This window comes from Suricata suricatta, chromosome 17 (assembly GCF_006229205.1).
Source record: "Suricata suricatta isolate VVHF042 chromosome 17, meerkat_22Aug2017_6uvM2_HiC, whole genome shotgun sequence".
NCBI classification, from domain to species: domain Eukaryota; kingdom Metazoa; phylum Chordata; class Mammalia; order Carnivora; family Herpestidae; genus Suricata; species Suricata suricatta.
In genome coordinates this window covers 37,624,666-37,643,786 of record NC_043716.1, presented here as the reverse complement: position 1 = coordinate 37,643,786, position 19,121 = coordinate 37,624,666, and the positions used below count along the sequence as shown (strand labels likewise).

Genomic DNA, 19,121 nt, shown 5'->3' with positions numbered 1-19,121 from the left:
CTCTGCTCCACCTTTTTTTTTTCTTGATATAGTAAATGCCCTGAGGCTCTGACCTAGCTTCAGAAAAACAGCCAGGAGAGTGGATTCACAAAAAAGAAATTATCCAATTGCAGATTAGCAAAACTGTAACAGGGATTAAGAAGTGACACAGAAAAGGAACACCCTAAAAGTGTGTATATAAGGGCCAAAGAGAGAGCTTGCAAACACACTCTTCACTGTCCCCTCTCTTGTTCTCCTGGACAAGCTACTCCGTTGCAGGAGCACCATGTCTTCTTGCTCTTCTCGGGTCTCCTCTTCCAGGGTGGGAGGCAGCGGCATGGCCAGGGCCGGCAGCGGCTTCAGCAGCGGAAGCAGATGTGGTCTTGGGGGTGGCTCTACCCGGGGCTTCCGAGGAGGAACCCGCAGCTGTGGCCTGAGTGGGGGAATCGAGCAGTGGCTTCGGGGGCAGCTTTGGAGGAGGTTTTGGTAGCTGCTCGGTAGGGGGTGGCTTTGGAGGAACTTCAGGCTCTGGGGCTGGCTTCGGTGGGGGTTCTGGCTTCGGTGGGGGATCTGGCTTTGGGGAGGGATCTGGCTTTGGGGGAGGTTCTGGCTTTGGCGGTGGATATGGAATTGGTGGGGGTGCTAGTGGAGGCCTCTACAGCTATGGCGGTGGTATGGGGGGTGGAATGGGGGGCGGTGTTGGTGATGGGGGACTTTTCTCGGGAGGTGAAAAGCAAACAATGCAGAACCTTAATGACCGCCTGGCCAGTTACCTACACAAGGTCAGAGCCCTGGAGGAGGCCAACACTGATCTGGAGAACAAAATCAAGGAGTGGTATGACAAATTTGGGCCTGGGTCTGGAGATGGTGGATCTGGAAAAGATTACGACAAATACTATCCAGTAATTGAGGATCTCCGGAATCAGGTAAGACACTATCCACTGCTGAGTTCTATTATTTCTGTATCTTTTTCTCTTATTCAGGTCATGTATTTGTAATGAAGACTTTAAGTCCAGGAATTATCTGAAGACATATTTGCTTGTTGTATATGTAAAATGGGGTTTGGTGTGTTTTAACTATGACAGTATTGCATATGACATCCAACCACATTAATGATCTGTTTGCCTCTCAAATCTGAGTATTTCTACATAAGAGCAAAATTTATACAATGCAAGGCAGCTAATTAACATGTGCTTAGAAGAATGATGGCAGTGAGTCAATACTAGCTTAATCTAGCATTTATTTCCATGATTAATTCTAGCAGGTTGACATATTTTAATGTCTTGCTAGATTTAAATAATCTTTACAACTGTTTTTCTTCCTAGAAAATCTGGTGCAAATATTGTATGAGAATATGGTGTAATCTGAAATGTTTAGCCATTGTTGTATGGGAAATATTATTTTAAAGACTTTTTAGTAGTGAAGTTCATTTTTCGCACTGTTTTCTGAAAGAACGGATAGAACAACTGATCATCCAGGCAGCAGCATAAGCAGAGGGCTGTGTTCTATAAACAATGTTCCATGCCCATTCCAGCAGATGTGCAAACTGCTATCTTCTTCCAGAAAGATATAGTCCAAATATGCCAGACTATCAACAAAGATGTCATTACCAAGAAAGTGTTCAAAACAATTTACCTTTAAAAACCAACTCACGGGACATCTACCCTCACAGGTGGGCATACAGATACAGGCAAAAAGGACCCATGATTCATTCACTATTATTGTCTTTTCTAGATCATTACTGCCACTATTGAAAATGCTGGGATCGTTTTGCAGATTGACAATGCCAGACTGGCTGCTGATGACTTCAGACTGAAGTAAGAAAAGCAAAGACTTGAAAACAAATGTTATAGGAAAATAAATTTCAATCTGTTTCATTTATTCTAAACTCAAAGAAATATCTTTTAGAGGATTAGCACCTAAATTTACAAATGTTCCATCAAGAGTAAATTTGAGAGAGAAAGGGAGCACGGGTAGGGGATGGGGGGAGGGACACAGGGAGGGATAACGAGAGAGAGAGAGAAAGAGGGGGAGAGACAGAGAGAGACTTAAGCTGACTCCATTGTCCAGCAGCACAGAATCCAATTCAGGGCTTGATTTCACAACCCCAAGATCATGACCTGGGCCAAAATCAAGAGACGCTCAACCGACTAAGCCACCCAGGCGCCCCTCCAAGAGTAAATTTTAAAAACCACCACTCCACCAACAAGGAAACAAAAAACAGGTCAAGTTAAAAATGAGTTTTTCTGATAAAAAAAAAATTAGCCATCACTAGAATTAATATGAGGTTCATAATTTTCTTTCCAGGGGAAAAAATCCTAAGAGAAAACTTGGCAGCTTTCTTTTGTCCAATAGCTCAGAGGAAAAAACTTTTTCTTGAATATGTAAGAATGGACCTACTTGAAAATGCTCTGTACATTCCATTCCAGGTTTGAGAACGAGCTGAATCTCCGGCAGGCCGTGGAGGCCGACATCAATGGCCTTCGGAAAGTCCTGGATGACCTGACCATGACACGCTCGGACCTGGAGATGCAGATTGAGAGCCTCACCGAGGAGCTGGCCTACCTGAAGAAGAACCACGAGGAGGTGAGAGCACAGCCAACGTTCTTAAAGGACCCTGACCTATGTATTTCCCTCCACATCCATTCTTGAAAAATAAGTTCTATCTAAATGGATTTCCAACTCCTATGACCAAGGAAAGCAGCAGTCATGAACAAATTATATCTGACTTTGGTGGGAAGCGGGAGGAGCCTTTAGTCTCCTAATTTCAATTTTTTGTTGGTTCTGCACATTTTAAGACATCTTGGGGCACCTGGATGGCTCGGTCGGTTGAGTGTCCACGTCCTGATTTCGGCTCGGGTCATCATCCTAGGGTCATGAGACTGAGCCCCTGAGTCCCTTGTCAGCCTCCATCCTGAGCGTAGAGGCTGCTTGGGATTCTCTCTCTCTCCTTCTCCTCCCTCACATGCACACTTGCTCTCTTTCTCTAAAATAAGAAAAAGAGGAGGAGGAGGAGGAGGAGAAGGTGGTGGTCCTCTTTGTTTTCTGTTTTTATCCCTGTGGTCTTTTTTCTTCACGCTAGGAAATGAAGACAATGCAAGGCAGCTCCGGCGGGGACGTGACTGTGGAAATGAACGCCGCCCCGGGCACCGACCTGACCAAGTTACTGAATGACATGAGGGCACAGTACGAAGAACTGGCGGAGCAAAATCGCCGCGAGACGGAGGAGCAGTTCAACAAGCAGGTAGGTTATCACCGCAGGATGTCTGAGCTGGTGGTCACACAGGAGCCACTCCAGGTCACTTCTTCGGCCTGCAGCGACTGCCATTCCCTTTTTTATTTAGAGCGCATCACTGCAAGAACAAATTTCTACTGATGCCGGAGCAGCCAGTTCCGCCAAGAACGAGATCACAGAACTCAGACGTACTCTTCAGGCCCTGGAAATTGAGCTTCAGTCCCAAATGGCCATGGTAAGCGCAGCGGTCTGCAAAATCTCCAACCGGGAGCTGAGCTGTTCTGCGCTCTCTCTTTGCCAAGATTCTTGTTCTGCTTGGCACGTAATTAAAGCGGCATCAGGAGACCTGGCTTGTGGTTGTAGAAAGCATGAGACTTTCCAGTTAGAGACAATACGCTTTCATAAAAGATTTAGTCTCAAAGGAAAGCAGTTATGCCAACAAAAATGAAGGAACCCAGGATGTAACAACATAGGTTGCAACTTCTCTTTGTACCTTACTTCATTTCGCATTTAAAACAAAAATCATCCGAGGACTTATTTTCATCATGATTTTTTTTTGTATTGCCTTTTTCTTTTAGAAAAGCTCCCTGGAAGGGACCCTGGCTGACACAGAGGCCGACTACATGGCTCAGCTGTCAGAGATCCAGAGGCAGATCGGCGGCCTGGAGGAGCAGATCTGCCAGATTCGGGGTGAGACCGAGTGCCAGAACGCAGAATATGAGCAACTGCTGAACATCAAGACCCGCCTGGAGATGGAGATCGAGACCTACCGCTGCCTGCTCGACGGAGAGGGAGGGTAAATGACAGCCGTGAGCCCGCTAAGTGCCACCCTTGGGGTGCTTAGGTCACGAAACCAAAAAGGGGGTCGGGGGCTGGACTTGTGTTTGAAAAGTCACTGTGACACAGTCCAATCAGAAGACATTTACCTTCAGCATGGAGAGCCCCCTGTAGGAATGGGTTTTCCTGCCTTTGCAAAGTACCAAGGAAAATGATTCTTTTTTTTTTTTTCCTCTAGTGGTTCTGGTTTTGGAGGATCTGATTATAGAAAATCGGGATCCAGAAATACAGGATCCAGAAACATGGGATCTAGGGATTTGTCCATGTCTGGTGACTCAAGATCTGGAAGCTGCTCTGGCCAAGGAAGAGGTAAGCATAGTTTAATGTTTGTGATCATTTTATAATTTAAAAGTAAAGGCATGCTTTGCTTGGCATATAAAAAGTGTATTGGGGCACCTGGGTGGCTCATCAGTTGAGCGTCTGACTTCAGCTCAGGTTATTATCTTCGTGAGTTCAAGCCTTGCATCGCTCTCCATGCTGACAACTAGAGCTGCTTTGGATTCTGTGTCTCCCTCTCTCTCTGCCCCTTCCCTGCTCATGCTCTATTTTTCTCTCTCTCTCTCTCTCCCTCTCTACCTCTCTCCCTCTCTCCCTCTCTCAAAATACATAAACATTTTTAAAAAATTGTAAGTGTACATTGGGGCACCTGGGTGGCTCAGTTGGTTAAGCATTTGACTTTGGCTCAGGTCATGATCTCACAGTCCATGAGTTCAAGTCCTGTATCAGGTTCTCTGCTGTCAGCACAGAGCATGCTTTGAATCCTCTGTCTCCTCTCTCTGCCCCCCCCTCACATGCTCACACTCTCTCTCTCAAAAATAAATGTCAAAAAAAAAAGGTGTATATCATTGTTTATGTAATCTTAACTCAGAGAGAACATACTTAGAGAATGCACTTGAATTTCTCTTGATTTCGGTTTCTGTGATCATTTCCAGACTGACGTTGTGATTCTGTGATTTTTCAGATCCAAACAAGACAAGAGTAACAAAGACCATCGTGGAGGAGGTGGTGGATGGCAAGGTCGTCTCCTCTCAGGTCAGCAGTGTTTCGGAGGTGAAAGTTAAGTAAGCGATTTCCAGATCAGCAAGAGTGTCGTTCAGAGAAATAATGAAAGGACCCAAACGAAGAAATCACGTCAATCTTTCTAGTCATCTTCCTGGATGTCTTCAGGGAAGAGATCCCATCCTGAAATAGCCGACCAAATAATTTTTCCGCATCCTCTTCTTTTCTTACCCAGAATGCTCTTGAAAATGTTGAAATGACAATTTTGCTCTGTTTCCCATGCTTCAATAAACTTACTTTGGCAAGTTAACTAAATGCTTTTGGAAATTTTTAAAGAAACTCCATATTTTCCCTAGAAACAAAGCTATCAGTTATGATCTCGCTTCACTGTTATGTTACTAATATTAATTATACAGTACCCTCTCATAAAAATCAAGAATATAGCCATTGGGCATGTGGGCATTTCTAGCAACATCCCACTGGAACTCGGTGATAGCTGAAACTAAGTCTTAGCATCCCTAAAAAGGTTGTGGGAAAGAAAATGGGATATGTGATATGACTCCAGATTTCTGAAAACCTTGAAAGCCCCAAAGAGAAGAGATCTCAGATACTTGTACCCTTATGAAATCTAGCCTCACCTCCAGCCAAAAATTGTCACTTAGCCAAGCTGCTGCTTCCTTTTCCCATTCTCCACTGCTGGGTTCATCCATGGGGCTCCATCTCATTTTGCTTGGGAGAATGAAACTTGTTAATGTAGGGCAGGAGATGGAAGCAGCTCAGTCCCAGGAAGAACCAGACACAGGACAAAGCCACGCTGGGTAAGGACTTTCCCACTCAAGGAATTCAATAGGATCAGATCCCAAATTAAAGAATCAATCCCACAAGCCAGTCCTTGAGAGAAGAATGCCAGGCTTGGCAAAGAAAGCCACATTTAAAATTACAAAGGAGGGGTGCCTGGGTGGCTTGATTGGTTAGAGTCCAACTTCAGCTGAGGTCATGATCTCACAGTTTGTGGGTTCGAGCCCCGTATTGGGCTCTGTGCTGACAGTTCAGAGCCTGGAGCCTGCTTTGGACTCTGTGTTTCCCTCTCTCTCTGCCCCTCCCCTGCTCATGCTCTCTCTCTCTGTTTCTCAATAATAAATAAATGTTTAAAAAATAAAATAAATAAAATGAAATAAAATTACAAAGGAGGGGTGCCTGGGTGGCTTGATCAGTTAGAGTCTGACTTCAGCTCAGGTCATGGTCTCACAGTTCATGAGTTCAAGCCCTGCATGGAACTCTGTGCTGACAGTTCAAAGCCTGGAGCCTGCTTCGTGTTCTGTGTCTCCCTCTCTGTCTGTCCCTTACCTACTCGCGCTCTGTCTGTCTGTCTCTCTCTCTCTCTCAAAAAAAAAATATTCTTAAAAAGTACAAAGGATAAACCTGAACATAATTTACACAAATTATACCTTCAGATACAAAACCAATAAGAGCTATATGAGAGTACCAAACTTTAATAGCCCAAAACAAAGCAAGACATGTAGTTTTTCATTTTCTAGGCATATTAAATAAAATCTGAACATGAACCTGCAGGCACCCTGGGACTTCTGTTTTAATAGACAACCAGAGAACAAAGTTAATAGCTAAAAGCACAAACCACTACTCAAAAAGGGCAACACTGTTTCAAATGTATGTTTCCCACCCAGCACAACAGTCAATTAAACCCTGGATGCTCTTCCTCTAGTGAGAAGTTCAGAAATATGAACCAGCTGATGCCATGTGGATTAATAACGGGAGGACACGAATGGAAACCAGTTGTGTGCAGCCTCCTGTCCCTGGGGTCATCACGACCACACTGGGGAAGCCTCTCTCTGTGAGTCTCCTGAGATGCACTCTTGGAGTCCTGTACCACGTGGCATCCACGTTTACGGCTGGCATTACCCTCATGTCAAAGCAATAGGATGCGGCTACTCTGAAAATCATCTTTAGGTGAAAACCCTCATCCTGTGTTTCCTTGGCATGTGTGAAGATGCTGCATTTGTACTAAATGATCATTTACAGATATAGAAAAGGCCAGAACATGCTGAGATGCAGTGAAATACGTTGCGAGCATTTCAATTTTTAAAACTAAAATTACTGAACCATTTCAGATCATGAAATTTACTTAGAGTACTGAACAAAATGTTAAGGATAGGGCGTTCGCACATTATGACCTGTCCTGAAATCACTTCAAAACCACATGACATAAAACAGCATATGTTTTATTCTGGAACTCTATAGCTTTATTCAGCAATCCACCAACTTTTAAATGAGCATGGACTTACTCTTAAGAAAGAAGAGCCAGTGACTACCTGTGTATGAATTTTCATCCGTTGACTTTTAATCCAGAGATTCATATGGTTGTTCTTGTCATTCTGACCTCAAGGGACAACGGACGAGAATGGTGAGGGTGCTGAACATGATATCTGTCCTCACGAGGATTGGAAACAAGAAACGAGGTTTGTAAGAAGCAGAGAAGAGGAAACAGCCAAAGGATTTGAGACTCTAAATTTGCTTAATAACTTCATGGAATTAGACACTGCTCAAAAGACCTACAAGAGAAGACAAAGGGATGAATACAAATCACCCAGAATGTAGCTCAAGTAATATTTTCCCAATAACCTCCTCAACTAGCAAAATACTACTAGGTATAATACAACATTTTGAAAAATTATCAGTGGCTCAAGTGGGACACTTGAAAAACAGAAAATATGGGTCAAGCTCTTTTAAAAACAATTTTCTGGGGGCACCTGGGTGGGTTAGTCAGTTAAGCATCTGACTCTTGATCTCAGCTCAGGTCACAATCTCACAGTTTGTGAGATCCAGCCCTGTGTCGAGTTCTGCGCTGACACTGCGGAATCTGCTTAGGGTAATTTCTCTCCCTCTCTCTCTCTGCCCTTTCCCTGGTCCACGTGCTCACTCTCTCTCTCTCTCTCTCTCTCAAGATAAACATTTAAAAAGAAAGGAAAGAATTTTCTCTCGTAATATCACTGGCAATATGAAATGATAAGGTGAAAAGGAACACTGAGATAATACTTCAATGATTTTTTTAATGTTAGCATTTATTTTTATAAATAAAATAAGGGAGAGGGAGAGAGAGAGAATCTTAAGGAGGCTCTACACGCAGTGGGGACCCCCATGCAGGGCTCCATCTCACTAATCGTGAGATGATCTGAGCTGAAATTGAGTCAGACACTCAGCCAACTGAGCCACCCCGGCACCTTTAATGTTAGTATTTAAATGGCATATGGAAGACAAGCCCAGAACATAGCGATCACAGATCTATCATGTATCAAGTGCATGGATTCCTGGGGTTGGGGAATATGATTATATCACTGACTAAACCACAAAGAACACGAAAGCACACGGTTAAAACACTGCACTAGGACTACATCACACGGACTCCAGCTTGCCTCTTAACAACTCTGGAGACCTGGGAAATGTTTCACAACACCACAACCTCTGCTAGCTCATCCCTACACTCTGATCTTTAGAAATCCACACTGCTTTGAGCTTTACTCATTGCTAGCAGCTGCCTACAAAATAAATTACTTCAAATGATTTTTTATTAGTTTGCCTAGGACCAAGAAGTCAGGTTTTTCTATCTCCATGATGGTTGTCATGTAAACGAAGGCTTTGTGGCTCCATTTCAAGATAAGGCAATTGTGCTTTCCCCAGTGAGTGTTCCACGCTCAAAAGTTTCCATGAAGATGCAGTATTAATGCTTGTGATTTCTATCATGATAATAACAACATAAAAATTACAGAGTTTTAAAGAGTGGGTGGTGATGTTTCTTCCAAATCTCCCAATTTCTATCCTATACACCCAGGATAGAAAGTCTTCCTGAAAGATTATTCTAGCTCTAGTCCCTGCTTGAAGGTGCCCAGACCTTGCAAGTCCATGACTTGGCAAGGCAGATCATTCTATTTAAGAACAGATAGAAAGTTAGAAATGGTCTCCTTATACGGAGCCAGATCTCTCTCTCTGTGTAACTTCCAGAATCTGATCCTGGATCAGGCCTTTGAAGCTTTCTGTTTGTTTTTTTTTTAAATCAAGGTGTTGACAGAGCTTGAGTCCCTTCTGAAAGTTCTAGGGAAGAATCCTTTATCTTATCTTTTCCAGCATTTAAACATTTTTTTAAATGTTTTATTTGTTTTTAAGAGCGTGCAAGTTGGGGAGGGGCAGAGAGAAAGAGGAACAGAGGATCTGAAGTGGGCTCTGCACTGACAGCCACGAACCTGCCATGGGGCTCGAACTCAGCAACCTCAAGATCATGACCCAAGCTGAGGTCAGACACTCAACCCACTGACTCCCCCAGGTGCCCCATTTGGAACTATTTTTAAATGGCCACGTGTCTTCTTTTTTTCGAAACAGAAATCTCAGTTTCTCAGCCATGGAAACACTGTTTCCATACTCTTCAGTATCTGGACCCCATATTTTGATATAATGGACATATCTGCAATTAAATAGTCTTTCTAAACTGTGGCACCCAGAATTAAACACAAGGATCAAGAGAGTGGGACGATGGCCCCTGCGTTTGTAAATCTTTTGATGGAATCTAACTTCAGTGGCCATAGGATATTCCCAACTGTTGAGCTGAGACTTTTAAAGAGAAACTTTATCCCTCACAAGATGTTTTATTCTCTCTTTCTCTTCTAATTCATGGAACGTCCTTTTTTAAAATTCTACTTACTTTACAAAATCTTACCACTAATTTGGGGTCGTCATTTCACTCTTAAAGTTTTTAAAATACATGGTTCATTCTCTCATTCAACATATTATCTGTGTATCATTTAGAAAAAATGCAACAAACCTTAAAATGCAAGCAGTATCACACCAAAGCCCCCAAAGCAGGCTCCAGGCTCTGAGCTGTCAGCACAGAGCTAGATGCAGTGCTTTAACCCACAAACCACAAGATCATGACCTGAGCTGAAGTTGGACATTTATCCAACTGAGCCACCCAGGCATCCAACCAGCTTATAAGTAAGAACTTTCATGAATTAGTACATTTTAAGTGAGGTACCATTACGTGCTTCTGAAAATTCTTTAACTCCTTTCACTACATGTATGTACGAGGCCCTTATGAACAAAAGGGAAATAAAGTATGGCAACTGTGTCCAAAGAAATAAAAATGCTAGAAGGTTCTTCCTCAAAGGTTTTAGCATTTTATATGCAGTGCTGTGGTGCCCCCATAACCCCCCAATGTGAAATGCAAAGAGCAAATTATATTCGCATCAAATATTAAACTGGAGCCAATAGCAAATCATATTTGCATCAAATATAAACTGAAGCATTTCTGGAGCAGTCCTTAAAAAGACTGTTTAGAAGAGAGTATTAACACAAACATGATAACCACTGAAAGCACTTGAAACTCTTTTCAGGTGTGGGTCTGAACTGGCCCTGTGCCAGAGTGTGGGGCTGACACCACAGCCCGCACCAACTCCTCGATGACCTGATGCCGTCCAATACTGACCTGGAAATGCAGGTTGAAATCCTGGCAGAGGAGCCAGCTGGCCTCAGGAAGAACCTATGTGTCCATAGGGTAAAGTGTATCTTGCCCCTTTCTTTAAAAAAAAAAAATGTAAGGTTTATTCATTTTTCAGAGACAGAAACAAAGCGTGAGTAGGGGAGGAGCAGAGAGTGAGGGAGACACAGAATCTGAAGCAGGCTCCAGGCTCTACGCTGTCTGCACAGAGCCCAATACGGGGCTCAAACTCACAGACCACAAGATCATGGCCTGAGGTGAAGTTGAAGCCAGACTAAGCGCTTAACAGACTGAGGTACCCAAGCATCCCAAACTTGCCCCTTTCTTATTTCTTGTCTTTGATTCCAATCTAATGATGAGGTTAAAGAAAATCCTTTTTTTTAAGTTTGTTTATTTATTTTGAGAGAGACAGAGACAGAGTGAGTAGGGGAGGGGGTAGAGAGAGGCAGAGAGAGAAACCCAAGCTGGGTCCACACCCTCAGCCCAGAGCCCAACGTGGAGCTTGAACTCACACACTGCAAGATCCTGACCTGAGCTGAAACCAAGAGTCAGACGCTTAACCAACTGAGCCACCCAGGTGCCCCAGAGGTTAAGGAAACTTCTAATAAACGGAGTGAGTTCTACTGCCATCGTGGTTGAATTTCTTGATGGTTGTTTTCCATTCAGGAAACTAAAAGCCCGCCAGAAATTGCAGGCTCTGACAGATGTGTGGAGTCGGTCAACATACCTGGAGCTAATCTACCCCAGCTCCTCAATGACAGGTGAACTCACAATGGCGCCCTCACCGAGCAGAATCACCAGGATGCTAAAATTAGGTTCAACAACAAGGTAAATGAAAAATGGAGTCAAGGTCAGAAAATTAGGACAAACTTCCCTTCGCTGATAAATGACTCTTTCATAATGGTATTCCAGAGCAGAATGCTACTTCAGCAGATAGCTTCCGCTGCGGATGCCTCCAGTTCTGCTAAGATTCAGATGAATGAGCTGGAGTAGACTGTTCAGGCCATGCCGTTGGAACTACAGTCTGCAGGAGCACTGCTATGTCACCATCTCGTTCTGGGTGAATATGCCAAAAACCAATTTGTCTCCGCAGATAATTTCATGATTTCACTTCAGCAATATGTTTCCAAAATATTATATTCCCTAATGGGCTTTATTTTTTAAAGCTCTTAAAATTTTAAGATCTTTGGCTTCTTAATTATTAACTTAGACAGGAACGTGTTTGTTTAATGCATGAAAAATACATAGAAGCAAAATTAACTGCACATACCAGCCCCTGTTTTAAAAATGGCACAGGCCCTGAATCAGCTTAGATGCTGAAAATATCAACATGACCTCGCTGTGAGGGAAACAGTGGGCTGGCTCATTTTCAGAATGAGATCACTTGTTTCTATCTCCGGGTAGGTGGTAAGGCAGGACTCCTGTCTAAAAGCTTGAGAGAATTAGTCTCAGTAAAATGTCTTCTGGAAGATCCAGCTAAGATTTCCTTCAATATCAAGGAGTGATATTGAATGTTGTGTTTTAATTAGGAAGATTTCATACATTTAAAACTGAACAACAACGCTTTTCTTTTTAAATCAATTTTCACTTATACTCCAAAAGAGGAGATGATTTGTGATAAGCATTTATTAAGTATCTGATGTTTCAGAAGCTATGGCATAGGAAACAAGATAGTGGTGGCATTTCTGTCTTCTGGGAAGCACACTTTCACCGCAAGGAAGCTTTTACTAACCTAATAACGCATTAGTCAATTGCTATATTTTGCATCAGCCTGGTAGACCTGAGCCCCAGTCCCAGGCTATCTCTAAACTGAGAGCGTGACCTTAGATAAGTCACTCTTCCCAAAGTATCCATCTCTAGACCTCATTTTTCCATTAGCTATAAAACAGGGGAGTTGGCAGTCCCTATGATACCTTCCAATTCTACAATCTATGACTCTATGCAACTAAATTTTTAAAACCATTAAAAATATCAAGGTGGTGATGTGAACATTATAGTGAATTAAAATTAGGTCAGATTTGCTCTAATTCAAGGAGTCTGTTATACCTTTTGTAAGACATCCAATGTCAGGTTCTAAGGTAGGGCTTATCAACCTTGCAACTCTAGACATTTGAGGTTGGATAAATCTTTGGGGAGGGGGTAACTGCCCTGTACAACCTATGGGTTGTAGCAGCATCCATGGGTTTTACCCACTAGACGCCAGTAGCATTGCCCACCACCCATTGTGACAGCCAAGATGTCTCCAAACATGGCCATATGCCCGGAAGAGGGGCAAAGTGACTCCTACTGAGAATCACTGCTCTCCACAAGCAAAGAGCATTTTCATACACCACAAAAGTGAGTGTTCATCATGGTATTAAATGCTCAGCTTGGTACTAAACACGCAGAGTGAAGTACCCTCCTTCCCTCAAATCTCAAAACCTCACCCCCTTAAAACATGGTGTCCAAGTGGAAAAGGTTATCTCTATTTTACTTGAAAGAGAAAGGGCTAGAATAGAGGAAAGAACATGCCTGAGTCCTGTCCTCTTTCTTGCAGCACAAATAGGAACACTTTATCTGCCTAAAAACTCTTTGTTTTATCTTTCTCTGGTGCAAACTTCAAACTTCCCTATATCCTCAGTTAACATCCCTGCAAGCCAGGCTGACAGAACCCAAGGCCAACCACCTGACTCAGCTTTCACAGACCCAAGTGCAGATGCTGACCTTGGAGATCCAGGTCCTCACGTTTGCAGGGAGGTAGACAGCCAGAGAGCAGGCTATCAGCAGCTCCTGGACATCAAGGTGTGCCTGGCGGATGAAACTGAGACTTCCCACCGCCCACTCCAGGCACAGGGCTGGTACATGGGAAGCTGTATTCGGTGAAGAAGGGGAGCAGGTGGGCCTGCAGGAAAGTATAGGTGTCCAGTTGCTTCTATTCATGTTCGTAAGTAAATGCAACAGTATTAACCCCAAGGGCTGAAAAAACTTCCACAAGACCATCCTGTAAGTGCCGGCTCTACAAAGGCAGTGACCGAGGCCTTGATTTATGAATGCACCCCCCTCCTAAGTTCCACATATTACCATCCTGCTCAAGACACTCCACAAATGTTTGCCCAACTGAACTGAAGTTGAGGGCGACACCGTGGCTCTACTTCCCCTGCTCAGAAAACAAGCACAAGATATACAACCTGTTATGTGCGTAACAGTCATTTTGGGCCGTGTAATTCAAAAACAGAACGAATAAAAATACACAAAGTTAAAATGCAATGCGTTCAACTCACAGTCTTTAAAAACAGTCATGCGTATCACAGTGTTTATGAATACCTCAAATGATTAAAACAGAGTGTAAGATGTTCTATTTTTCTTTTCAGTCATGAGTTTAAAACTGGATCAGAAGGAGGAAATAAAATCGAGGGTAAGTTCTATAAGAAAGATTGTCCTATTTCATTTTCTTTGGAGGAATGCTATATTCCAAGTCCAAAAGAATTGTGTTTTCATATGAATTTATCATTTATAGTAAGCAATTAAAGGCATATTAATCCAAGGCTCAATTGTGGAATAGTGTCAACTGAGATATTTGTCAAAATAGCATTTTTTTCTGAAATGTATGCCCATATAAAGTAATAATAAATGTCCTACAAGCTTTTATCATACCACATTTAAGTGCTTTCCTTCCAAAATTGTTCAACTCAAAATGTTGGGAGACATTTTAATGAACATTTCTTTTGAAAGGTCAAAAGAACAAGATTTAAGTTGATACGTTAGTGTAAGACCATTTTTCAAACTATAGGCTTTGACCCATTAGTAGATCTTTAAAAGTATTGGGTCACAGTCAGCATTTTAAATGGAATGAAAGAGAAAACAGCAAAGTACATGTGATCTATAAGTAGTAATATTATTTTACAAAAGTTTTGTTTTAATTATAAATTGTGTGTGTGTGTGTGTGTGTTGTGTTGTGTACTGATGTCACAGTATAAAATGCATTTCTTCTTATGGAAGAAGTTGGAAAGCTACTGTGCTGCTTTAGCTTTTAGGGGGTTTTTTGCAACGTGTCTCTACCTCTATCAACTCCTCGTCCACACTGCTGCTAGATCTCCTAAGTTTGGATCACATCATTCAGGCACTGTTCCAAGCATTTTATGTGTCTCAACTAATTCAGTTCTTACTATGACCCTATGAGGCAGACTATTAGTATCCCCATTTTATAGATGAGGGAACTAAGACACAGAGCAAGTTAAATAAGTTGACCAAGGGAGTTAATAAGTTACTTTCCAAGTTCCTGACACAGGTCCTTCTCTGGATGAATTGACAGTCCAGAAAGAGGAAGAATATATAAATATATAAATAATAAAGCACCATAATTCTGACTGGGCTTTATAAAAATCACTCTGAATTAGTGAAGCTCTAAAAGGTAAAAATTGAAGTCAATGAGATTTATACACCTATCTTTCTATTTAGTAGGTAGAGAAGTTAAAAAGTGCCCAATAAGACAGTTGTCTTACCTTTTTATATATTTTTTTAATGTTTATATATTTATTTTTGAGAGAGAGAGAGAGAGAGAATATGTGTACAAGCAAGATTCGGGCAGAGAAAAAGGATGAAAGAAATAATCCCAAGCAGGCTCCACACTGTCAGCACAGCCCAGAGCTCACGAACCAAACCGTGAGATCATGACCTGAGCCGAAACCAAGTCAGAAGATAACTGACTGAGCCATCCAGGAACCCCGACAGCTGTCTTACTTTTGATGAAAGTGGAATGTTTTATCAGTTTACTTCATTTCCATCAATGACATAAAATTGACTTTTCATTTTCCTTATTTTCCTTTCACAGAACCAACAAAAATAATCCAGTATAAGAGAATTGTTGAAGAACTTGTTGATGGCATTGTCTCATCTACCACCCCCCGCAACAAAAAGATATTCACCAAAGACCAGTTTAAGGAAATCACACAAATCAGCTCACAAAAACTAAGACAAAGACCATTTAATTTTAGTCATGTATATAATAGAAGCCAGACGATGTTTAGAGAATCAAACTAAAAAAAGATGTGAAGACCATGGGATACATTCAAACAATACTGATCTTTTAACAATGGGAAAAAGAAATGTCAGCAAGATAATTGGAGATGTTTTTTGTTTATATGCAATAAAGTCATATGAACAGATCCATCTTCATTATGAAGGTTTTTTTTAATCTTTCTGAATTTATAAAAAATGAGTACACCTCCAATTCAGGAGAACTAATTTTGAGGTTTTCAGTTCTAGTCTGAAGCAATCAACTTGGTCCAAGTGCCTGGCTAAACACTCTACACAGTAAATAATAAGAGGTAATATTTCCCTTCGAGAAGCTAACATCTAGCTGGAATTTAAGAGATATTCATGAAAAAGTTCAATGATATCAGAATTTCACATAGCACCAAAATTAATAGTACAGATGGTAAGTGCCAAGAGAATTCACAGATGAGAGTTCAGTATGGTCCAGAGAGGCCAACAGAAATCTCATGAAGCTCTAAAGTAAAGCTACAATAATATAACAAGTTCCTATTCAGCAGTGAGCAAAAATTTAAAAGACAGTATCAAGTGTTGACAAGGATGTGAAGCATCTGGAACTCACATCTACTACTAATGGAGGTACAAATCAGTGCAACCTTTTTGGAAAATGGTGTTATAAACTACAGTTGAAAAAGAAATGAACCAGAAATCTTTTTCATTCATTCATTCAACAAATATTGAACTCCTACCATAAGCCATGTACTGTTGTAAGCACAAGTTTCCAGTCTAAACAATCCTGGCTCCCAAGCAAAGCAAAATGTGTGCACAGGTACACCAAGAATCATGTTCAGAAATGTTCCCAGAAGCACTGATTACAATGGCCAAAAAAGTTTTTTTGAAAACATCCCAAAAAAGTTTTTTTGAAAACATCTCAAATATTTATCGGCAGTACAATGGATTAATAAATTGTGCATTTCTTCATAAGAACAGAATTCACTACACTAGGGGAAATTAATAAACTAGAACATAAACAAGGATGAATTTCAGGAACATATTTTTAAAAAGCAAATTTCAGAAGAATATATATAGTATTATTCCATTTATTTAAAGTTAAAAAACATGTACCACTATAAAATAATGTATGGTTTAGTGATGCAACCAAATGAGGGCAAACTGAAAAGAAAAGCAAGTGAAATATAAACAGAAAATGAAGGAGGAAGGAAGGGGGCAGGGGCACACCAGCGACACACTGGTAAGGTCAACATTTTATTTCTTAAGTGGGTGTTGTTCATGGGTATTTGTTGCATATTTTTCTTACTACCTTGTACATATTTACAAAAATTCTTTTGCATCTATGCAATAATAATGTTTTTTAAGTTCAATAAAGTGAAAAGGCTTGGATTTTGAAGGAAGGATTTGAAGAGGCAGACATGAAGCCAATATGAGTGGAGGAAAGGAATAGGGTTGACCATGATGTACATGAAACCATGAAGTGGGATCTGGCAGTGAAGAATTCACCTTGGATAATGACAGAGATAAGACTAAACACATGGAATATGGTCAAATCATGGAGAGTCTTAAGAGCTTCTTTAAGGAATATAGACTAATCTGAAATTCCACAAAGACTCTTGAAAGCTTTGGGCTTAGGAGTAAACTTCCTTCTTCAAGGAAATTAATATTCTGAGATACTCCTGGGAGAAGTAAAGAATCTGAGAGACTGGATTTGGTTAATTATTAAACTATAGAGAGCTGGGGGTGCCTGGGTGGCTTAGTCAGTTAAGCATCTGACTTCAGCTTGGGTCATGATCTTGCAGTTTGTGAGTTCGAGACCTGCATCAGGCTCTGGGATGACAGCTCAGAGCTTGGAGCCTGCTTCAGATTCTATGTCTCCCTCTCTCTGTGCCCCTCCCCTACTCTCACTCTGTCTCTCTCTCTCTCAAAAATGAATAAACACTGAAAAAAATTGACTATAAAGAGCTAAGATGGTATACAAAAATTCTAAAATTTCAAGGTGAAATGAAAACTGGAAAGTGGGGAGAGAGAGCAAAATCAGAAGGGAAGAAGATACAACAGGCTGTACATATATTGAGTTTGATATAACAATGAAACACCCAACTAGAAATATCTAATAGAAAACCAGAGATACAAATGGATAATGCCTACAAATTGCATTAAGATAGATATTTATAGCATGAAAACCACAATAGTCATAACTGTCACATAAAATTTATTATACACAGCCAAAATCCTAACCAACGGTAAACATTCAAACTTTTAAAGTGTATTTTAAAAACCATGTTATGGCTAACAAAACTCTAAAAATTCAGAGCTAACTATATATTGAGGTATGAATTATCAAGAACTGCAGCAGAGGCGCGCCTGGATGGCTCAGTCAGTTAAACGTCTGACTCTTAATTTCAGTCTAGATGAGGATCTCATGGTTTGTGAGATCAAGCCCCATGTCCGGCTCTGCACTAGCAGCAAAGAGCCTGCTTGAGATTCTCTCTCTCTCTCTCTCTCTCTCTCTCTCTCTCTCCCCCCCCCCCCCCCCCCCCCCCCCCCCCCCCCCCCGCCAGCCCCTCTCTGGCTCATGTGCTCTTTCTATCTATCTCAAAATAAATAAACTAAAAAAAAATTTTTTTAATAAAAAAAGAACCACTGCAGAGAGGTCCCTCTCAGAAATGAGTCACACACAGAAACACACAATTCCATATTCAGAAAGGAGTCATGCAAAGCCAACCTCATAGGTACTTGGCTCAACTCGAAAACTATTTATTGCTTATAATACGCAGGTACAGTAATAAGGTAATATAGCTAAACTACCAAATAATATAATATAGAATATAATATGATATGGCTAAAAAAGTAATATAGCTAAACTATCAAAAGTATCATAGAGAATCATACAGTTGAAAAGGACCAAAGGGAATCCTAAAAGATTAACACTTAGGATTTCGCAAAGAAAGTTGAGAATGTTTCCCTAATTCTCAAACAATGCTGACTTCAATGACCATCTCTTCCAAGATATGAGTCACTAGTTTTCTGGCTACTTGGGGAAGTTTCAAAGGTAATGATTTGGTTTTTTTGGGGTTTTTTTTTATTCTCATTTTATTTTATTTTTTCCATAATATTTTATTGTCAAATTGTTTTCCATATAACACCCAGTGCTCTTCCCCTTAAGTGCCCTCCACCATCACCACCACCTCTTTTCCCCCCTCCCCCTTCCCCCTCAACCCTCAGTTCATTCTCAGCATTCAACAGTCTCTCAAGTTTTGCATCCCTCTCTCTCCCCAACTCTCTCTCCCTCCTCCGCTCCTCCTGGTTCTCCATTAGGTCTCTCCTGTTTTCCTGCTAGACCTATGAGTGCAAACATATGGTTCCTGTCCTTCTCTGCCTGGCTTACTTCGCTCAGCATGACACCCTCAAGGTCCATCCACTTTCCTACAAAAGGCCATATGTCATTCCCTCTCATTGCCATGTAGTACTCCATTGTGAATATATACCACATCTTCTTGATCCATTCGTCAGGTGATGGACATTTAGGCTCCTTCCATGTTTTGGCTATTGTTGACATTGCTGCTATGAACATTGGGGTAC

At 41.3% G+C, this 19,121-nt stretch overlaps 1 protein-coding gene across 1 annotated transcript; it reads left to right on the top strand.

The window, feature by feature from the left end:
• Positions 1-454: 454 nt before the first annotated feature.
• On the top strand, positions 455-5,360 carry KRT24 (keratin 24). The gene is made up of 9 exons (XM_029927732.1): positions 455-465; positions 706-905; positions 1,714-1,796; positions 2,409-2,565; positions 3,062-3,223; positions 3,324-3,449; positions 3,793-4,010; positions 4,230-4,360; positions 5,013-5,360. The coding sequence occupies exons 2-9, from the start codon at positions 720-722 to the stop codon at positions 5,114-5,116; spliced, it is 1,167 nt and encodes a 388-aa protein (XP_029783592.1). The 5' UTR covers positions 455-465; positions 706-719; the 3' UTR covers positions 5,117-5,360.
• The last annotated feature ends 13,761 nt before the right edge of the window (positions 5,361-19,121 follow it).